General features: G+C 38.6%; 1 protein-coding gene and 1 long non-coding RNA gene across 2 annotated transcripts; both read left to right on the top strand.

The window, feature by feature from the left end:
* Window positions 1-6,471: 6,471 nt before the first annotated feature.
* On the top strand, window positions 6,472-6,991 carry LOC106751990. The gene is made up of 2 exons (XR_001375110.1): window positions 6,472-6,835; window positions 6,895-6,991. It is a non-coding gene; the product is annotated as an uncharacterized LOC106751990 (long non-coding RNA).
* A 161-nt stretch (window positions 6,992-7,152) lies between these two features.
* Window positions 7,153-8,535, top strand: LOC106751989 (tigger transposable element-derived protein 1-like). Its single transcript, XM_014633332.1, has one exon. The coding sequence runs from the start codon at window positions 7,153-7,155 to the stop codon at window positions 8,533-8,535; it is 1,383 nt and encodes a 460-aa protein (XP_014488818.1).
* The last annotated feature ends 305 nt before the right edge of the window (window positions 8,536-8,840 follow it).

Below are 8,840 nucleotides of genomic sequence, written 5' to 3'. Positions count from 1 at the left end.
AGAAGCTAAGCTTCGAGTGGGGTGGTCATAACGAAGAGGACTTGGCACACATAACATGGAAATAAATATGAGACCATGGAACGTAAGAAGCTTATATGAAACTGTAGCGGCAAAAATCTTGGAAAAACTAGTAAAATGCAAGATTCAGATCTTGGCACTGCAAGAAACTCTGTGGATAGGCAGCAACTGTCTGAGTAAAGAAAACTACGAATTTTTCTGCAGCGGCGATCCAAAGCATGTCCTTGGAGTGAGTTTTGCTTGCACAGAAAACTCCACAACAGCATCACGAAATTCCAACCAATAAATGACAGGATGAGTCTTATAAGAATCAAAAACAGATTTTTTAACTTAAGTATAATAACTATTCAACCCGAAACCCAGGACAAAGAGAACACTAAGAAAGATGCCTTTTACTACATATTAAAAAGGATTAACGATTCAATACCTTCAAACGATATTAAAATCATACTCGGAGATTTAAACGCCAAAATTGGAAGAAAACTAGTGTGCAGATTAATCATATGCAAGGAGACATGAAGAATCTAATGATAATGAAATGCGTGTGGTAAATTTTGCGACAAGTAAAAATATGGTTGACGTCTCAACATATTTCTCTGGAAGGACATCCACAAACTAACATGGAAATTACCTGACGGAATAACATATTTTTACTCCCGTGTCTTGATGCCCAAGGTTTTAGCGCTCTGAACGTACAGCTGATTCTTTTGGCAACGAGTCGTAAACAACAGATGATCAGCGCTGACGGATAAACAACGGGTTTAAGAGATTCTCTCTTGGGCGGTTGAGTCGTTGTGATGTGCGCAACAGTCTTTAACGAAAGAGAGAGCTTAAGCCTGCGAGTTACGCATGCTTCCTTGTAAATAGCTAATATAGTTGAAGTTGTTTTCCTTTTAACGTTGTCTCGTTTCATTTCCCCGCACTAATGTAACATTATAATCCAATAGACCACATACTAATTGAAAGAAAAAGTTTCTCTAGCGTGTTACAAGTTATATAGTACATCGTATATCATATAGAAGAGTACCAGGTTTAGAAGTATGAAACCGGAGTTTGCCTATAGATGGTGCTAGCCATCAGTTGAGGGACCGTAAGACCGCTTCTGCAGCGCCATCATCTCCCTCTAACAGCTGACGAAGATTTTCAACACAGAACAACCAAAGTTCCATACACCGGTATATTTTTCTATAACCTTAAACATGTCGAGTTTTGTGCCTACGAACTACGATTTGCGGACAGCATTGGTTTTTTGTTATCACTTGAAGAAAACTGCTGCAGAATCGCATTGAATGCTTGTCGAAGCTTACAGTGAACATGCTCTTGGTAAAACACAGTGTTTCGAGTGGTTCAAAAAATTCAAAAGTGGTGATTTTGACGTGAGAAACGAAGAGCGCGGGAAACCACCGAAAAAGTTCGCAGACAACAAATTGCAAGCCTTACTGGATGAAGATGATACTCAAACTCAACAAGAACTCGCGGATGAATTGAATGAGACGCAGAAAGCTGTCTCAATTCGTTTGAAAGCCATGGGAAAGATTCAGAAAGTGGGAAAATGGGTTCCGCATGAACTGAATGAAAGACAGCAAGAAAATCGAAAAACCACTTGTGAAATGCTGCTCGACAGATACAAAAAAAAGTACATCGTATCATGACAGGTGATGAAAAATAGATATATTTTGAGAATCCTAAGCGTCAAATATCATGGGTGAATCCAGGAGAACCATCGACATCCGCTGCAATCGCTTTGGAAAGAAGACAATGCTCTGTGTTTGGTGGGATCAGAAGGGTGTAATCTATTATGAGCTCCTAAAACTTGGTGAAACCGTTAACACTGATCGCTACCAACAGCAAATGATCGATTTAAATCGAGCATCGCGTGAAAAACGACCGGAATATGGAAAAAGGCAACACAAAGTCATTTTGCTCCATGATAATGCCCCATCACACACAGCAAAACGGGTCAGGGAAACGATCGAGGCGTTCAGTTGGGAAATACTAACGCATGCGGCTCCAGATTTGGCTCCGTCCGATTATCATCTATTCGCATCAATGGGACACGCTCTCGCTGAACAACGCTTCAATTCGTGTGAAAATGTACGAAAATGGTTCGATAGCTGTTTCGCTTCAAAAGAAGAAATGTTTTTTTGGCGTGGCATTCATAAACTGCCGGAGAGGTGGGAAAAATATATAAATAGCAATGGACTTTATTTTGAATAAAATATTTTTTATCATTTTCAAACAACAGACGTGTAATTTTTACAAAAAAATTCCGGTTTCATACTTCTACACCTGGTAAATGTGGAGTCAGACCTATTGGGGATAAAATGTCTCTGCCAAATATTGAATAGGTCATACAAATCCTATGTCAGTTGTTAAAAGTTTAATGTAGAGAATCTAAACTATACAGAGATGCTTGAAATATATCAACACAAACTAAATATGAAACTAAATAACATCTCAATTGATGGACAAGCAGTGGAAGATAATTAACAAAGCATCCGAAACGCTATAAGATAGTCAGCGTTGGACGGTAGACTACACAGGCCTATTAGGTTCAAATACAAGGAGCAGGTTTGTGGCATTCTACGTAATTTTAGTCGCTGAATCCGAATCCATCAACAAAAAAAGTCCATTACCTCAGGTTTTCTAGATAAATGGGGTAATATGTGCTAAAACAATGATTTTTGCCAAATTCAAGGCGTCACCATGGCTGACTAAATTATGTTTTTAACATTCTTTCAATGGCATCTTAAAGTACCGATCTTTTGTCCTGACATTGCGATTTTTATATCTGTATAATTTTTTTTTGCTAAGTTATGAAGATTTAAAAATGTTAACATTTCGACGATGACACTATGCACTACCGAAATGGTGAAAAATCGACATTTCGGTGAATTCTTAAGTAAATATTTTGAAAATTGGGTTATTGGGTCCGTGGGTTATTTAGATCGCTGTACACGAATCTGATGTTATCATAATTACAAAATTCAAAACGGTGGATCAAAAACAACTTCTGCACCTATTTAATCAAACCTAGCCTAACTAGGACATAGAAAAACGATGAAGTGGGTTAAGTGTCGGGGAACGCGAAAATGGGTTAAGGTACCACGGTGAGGAAGCGGGAGATGAAGCCCAGGGGACCGTGGAAAATAATAGTTGGGAGAGGGTGGTATCTCGGTAGAGGGGTTTGGTGGTTGATAGTTAGGGTCATGCTAATAGAAAGGGGCAAGAGGGGAACGGTCTGGCGGTGACAAGGTATTCTTGTCTGAGAATAAGAGTTCCGAAAAGGCCCTAAGTTGTGCTCCTAGCGTGTCGTCGCTAGCCTAACGAAGATCTCTATTTACCAATGCAAAGGCCTGGCTTTCCACATAGGATATTCACTATGATATGGATAAATATTAATGAATTAAGAGATTGAAGCGAATAGGGACGAATATAAATTATGCTGAGTACTTACTCGCTGATTTGAGATGTGTTGACCTTTCTTGAATTTCTGAGCCTGGCTGTCGTTTCGTGACTCAGGTCGTCTGGATGGTAGGTGCACTCACGACGGTTAAATCAAAATGTCGAGAGATTCTAATACTCGGATTATTCACCAGAATATCGAGATGAATAACTTGTTAGAGAAATCCCGAGTTGCACAGCAAGTTTTCACCAGAAGAAGCACTGGCACTGGAGAGATTCCGATTCGTACAGCGAGTTCGTCAGCAACAGAAGGCGGAGTCGTAGTGGAAGTCGTAATGGACGTCGAAATGAAAAGTCGCAATAAAAGTCGAAATGACAAAGATGCAATAGAAGTCGAAATGACAAAACGCAATAGGAGTCGAAATGACAAGTGAGCTTGTGGCAAGAGAATGAGGCTTATATAGGGAATATTTTTGCGGGTGGCGGATGACGATCGTCAATGAGAGGATTTTTCGTGAAAAACGGCAATGGAAGATTGGAAAACGGATACCTTGGAAATCTCCTAATATTTTCAGGGTATCATAAACGATCCTAAGAACCTAATCCCATCAAAAGGCCAGAGTCCGGTTGACCATATATGAAGGCGGATAAGATGACAGACGCGTTGGGAAACACATGACGCATTTGGTGACGTATAATTTTTAGCGCTTGCCCAAATCCGTCTGTTTTCCTAATCGTAAAAGGAAGGAATTCGCTGCTCCCAAGATACCCAGGATGTAACAAAACCACCTACCTTACGTGAAGACGGAAAGGATGATAGACGCATAGAGAAACAAATATGTTATGCGCATTTGGCGGCATGTAATCTTAGCGCTTGCCCAAATTCGTCTGTTTTCCTAATTATAAAAAAAGGAAATTCGTTGTTCCCGGGGTACCCAGGATGTAACAAAACTACGTAGCTTACGTGAAGGCGGAAAAGAAGATAGACGCGTTGGGAAACTTATGACGTATTTGGCGACATGTAATCTCATCCTTTTTACAATAGCGTTTGCCCAAATCCGTCTGTTTCTTAATCATAAAAAAAAAGAATTCGTTTTTTTCGAAGTACCCAGGACGTAACATTCGTTATGGAAAGCCAAGAAGAAATGCAGACGTCCGATTATTCACCGTTGAGAAAAACCGATGGAACATGGGGATGAAGTCATGAAAAAAATGGAAGAATGTATGCGGATCATCTAGGAAGTACATTTCAACCTCTCACGCAACAAACAGCTGATGAAGACGTTACTCTAGTGAACTGTGAGGCTGATTGTGAAATCAGGTTCATAACACCAAAGGAAGTTCATATGGAGATAGAAATAAATATTAATGCTAAAAAGATCCTAGGTTCCGATTTAATCACCGGAAAAGTCTTGAAAGAACTACTAAAAGGAGTTAATTGTAATAGTTAATCGTTAAACTTACATATTTGATAAGTGTAGCATTTCAAATGAAATACGTGCCAAAATAGTGGAAGATGGCGGCAGTAATCATAATTGCCAAGCCAGGGAAATCACTGGAAAAGATAACTTCATATCTGGCTTCCTATCTCGTTACTTTCTGTCATTTCTAAGCTATTTGAGAAGTTATTGTTAACATGTCTCAAGCCAACAATTGAAATAAAAGAGCTAATCCTGCCTCATCAATTCGGGTTCCGGGAAGAACACTCGACAATAGTTAAGTCTATCACATTACTGATATTATAAAAAAATACTTAGAAGAAAAAAATCTGCTTGGCGACTTTATCACGTATCGTAAGATAAATGCAGGAGTCCCCCAAGGGAGCGTATAGGAACCTATCCTGTACTTGATATATTTTAGTGATATACCTCGTTATGGCGGAACAACAATAGCTACGTTTGCGGATGATACAGCTATATGTTATTGTCTACAGGAAACACTGTCAAAGGAGCGACTAATAAACTTCAGAGAGCGATAGACAAAATCACGAACTGAACCAAGATGTGGCGTATTATGCTTAATGAGAGCAAATCGCAACATGTTAATTTCACTAATCGTAAATGTACAGTTTTGCCTGTACGTATTAATGGCGAAATTGTTCCAGCGGCAAATACTGCGAAATACCTTGATATGACGTTAGATACTAAGCTGCGCTGGAAAGAACATGTAAAAACAAAAAGAAAAGAACTTAATCTAAAATTTAGTAAAATGTACTGGATGCTAGGCCGACAATTCTCAATTGTCTATATATAACAAATTACTGATCAACAAGTATTAAAACCAGTGTGGACCTACAGGATATAGCTCTGGAGCTGTACCAAGAAGATTCACATAGAAACAATACAAAAATTTCAAAACAAAGTAGTACGATGTGCGGTTGATGCACCGTGGTGTATAAGGACGGATTGCCTGCATTAAGATCTAAACATTAAAATAATCAGAGAGGTAAACGAGGATCACGCCAAAAACACCGGCAACACCGGCAATCCCATAAAAATATAGAGGCATCTCGACTTCTCAATACAACCGTAATAACCTATCGGGCAACTTTCGTATTCCATCGCGATAGAAACTTGGTGGTTTCGAAACGGTAAATTCATCGACAAAGTTTTGAACATCTTCAAGTTGAGTCGAAGTGTATATCCGATAAAGAGTGCTGCATCGATCGAATCAAGTGGTAATCTGAAGGGGCTATGTCTGGCGAATATGCCGCTTGAGGAATAATTTCACAGCCTAAGTTTGAAATGCCGTGTGCGGCTTAGCGCTGTCATGTAGCAAGATGACCTTGTGGCTAGGACTGCTTTGCTCAGTAACTGGCCGTTTTCCTTCAATTGTATTGCTCAAATTGATTAATTATTGTTGGTAAAGCTCTGCATTAATTGTCTGATCTGTCTCAAGGAGCTCATAGTACAGCACACCCTTTTGGTTCCACCAAAGAAGAATCATTTTGCCGAAGCGTTTACGTTTTAGCGTTGATGTCATTGGCTGATCCACCCATGATTTTTTGCGTTTAGGATTATCATATACAGTCAACCCTCCTATAACGCGGTATTCTCAGAACGCGGTTTCCATATAACGCGGAGCTGAAATTGCGACAGCCCTCCTATAACGCGGTACTCTTACAGCGCGGTTTCCGTTCAACAACGTCCCATCAGTTCTTTCCGTGCACCCAATGAATGATTTTAACCACTTGCGGTGGAAAGACGTGCTACGCACGTCGTAATGCTTTTGTCGCAGAATCGCCAACGACGTGATATACACGTCGTCAGGCAATTGTCACAGAAACGACGTGCGTGGCACGTCGGCTGAGATTGCTGGCACTGTTCGAGCGACAGCGAAGAAGCGCAAAATCGCTCCGTGGCACTCAAACGGTTTATTTGTGGTTTATAATTGGACAACATTACACAATACTGTAAGTAATATTCTTCATTTGTTCTAATATAATAATAATAAAGTAATTTTTAACCCTAGATTTGCATGATGTCAAACACAAAAGAAACAAGGAAAGGATTAAAAAGAAAGTTTATATCTCTTGAAGATAAAATCCAAATTTTAAATCGTTTAGAAGGTGGGGAAAAAATATCGTCTGTTGCAAAATCAACAAATTTGAATGAATCTACAATTCGAACCTTAAAGAAAAATGCAGATAATATAAGGAAAACTGTGGCAAATGGCTGTCCGTTAGGTGCGAAACGTGTCACTCGCATACGAAATTCTAATATGGTTAAAATGGAACGGGCGTTAATGATCTGGTTGGAAGACTGTATAGCCAAAAAGATTCCTATCAGTGGAAATCTTATCAAGCAGAAAGCACTTAAAATCTACGAACATTTAAGGAATATTGGGCATTCTTATGCAGGGCTACAAAATCATTCGTTTGTCGCGAGTAAAGGATGGTTTGAAAAACTAAAAAAAAGGTACACATTGCACAATATTAAGTTTCAAGGAGAACAGGCCTCAGCAGATGCTGAGGCTGCCGAAAATTATAAGCTGGAACTAGCTAGAATTATCAATGAAGGAGGTTATTCACCTGATCAGATTTTTAACGCCGATGAGACGGCATTATATTGGAAAAAACTACCATCTAGAACCTTTATTTCGAAAAATCAAAGGCGTGCTCAGGGGTTTAAAGCTTCAAAAGAACGTATCACTCTTCATGTGTGCAGCAATCTATCAGGGAGCCTGATGATAAAACCAATGATAATAAATCGTTCTTCAACTCCCCGTGTAATGAAAAACATTAATAAGACCCAATTGCCTGTATTCTGGCGATCTAATAAGAAAGCTTGGATGACTCAAGATTTATTTAAGGATTGGTTTTATAATTGTTTTATCCCGGCAGTGGAAATCTATACGATGGAAAAAAATTTGTATTTCAAAGTTTTATTGGTTCTTGATAACGCTGGTTGCCACAACATAGAACTGGATCATCCAAATGTGAAAATGGTCTTCCTTCCTCCTAACTGCACGTCATTAATACAACCTTTGGACCAAGGAGTCATTCAAACTTTAAAAATGTACTACACACGCCAACTTTTCCAAACCATTTTCGACAGATTAGAAAATAGTGAAAATAAAACTCTTACTCAAGTGTGGAAAGAATTTACTATTTTAGATTGTATTAGAACCGTGTCATCGGCCTGCGCGGAAATTAAACCATCAACGCTTAATGCGTGTTGGAAACCTCTTTTACCTCAAATGGTTCAAGCAATACAAGATGATTCTACAATTTCACTCCCAGTTTCAGAAATAGTAAACATTGCTTCTCGTTTAAGCGATGAAGAATTTGTAGTAAGCCATCAGGATGTAAGAGAACTAGTACTCGGGGAAGAAACTTTAGATGAGGAAGAACTGATGGAATTAATTGATGCACCTACCTCAAATGCATTGCTAAACGAAAATATGGAAAACGAATGGGTGCCAAATCTTGATTTACAAGATGTGAAAAAAGGGCTAAATTTGGCTAAAGAATTAGAACTTCATTTCATTCAAATTGATCATTCAACGGTGCGCAGCGCAAAGTTTAAAAGAGAGTTAAGAAATTGCTTAGCTCCCTATAGAGAAGTTTCAGTGGAGTTAAGAAAAAAAAGCTACAATCGAAAACCAATGTGAAGATGAACCAAGTGAGGAAGACATTTTACCCATTAAAAGAAGACGAGTTAGGCGACTCATATTTGACAGCGAGGATGAGTGTTAAAAGATTACATAATTTTACAAAAGTCTTTCTTTTTTTTTATTGGAAAACAGTTTTTTAGTTTAGTTTTTGTTTCATTTTTTTTTATCATTTCCTTATATGAACTCTTCAATTCAATAAAAATAATTTATAATTTATCTTGTCTTTTGTATTTATTGGTCTCCATATAACGCGGTACGAATGATGTGATTTGTACTAATTCTGAGTTTCTTATAGCGCGGTT

This window comes from Dinoponera quadriceps, unplaced genomic scaffold, assembly GCF_001313825.1.
Source record: "Dinoponera quadriceps isolate SergipeBrazil2010 unplaced genomic scaffold, ASM131382v1 scaffold452, whole genome shotgun sequence".
NCBI lineage: Eukaryota > Metazoa > Arthropoda > Insecta > Hymenoptera > Formicidae > Dinoponera > Dinoponera quadriceps.
The sequence above is the reverse complement of the archived record's forward strand: the minus strand, read 5'-3'. Positions and strand labels throughout refer to the sequence as shown.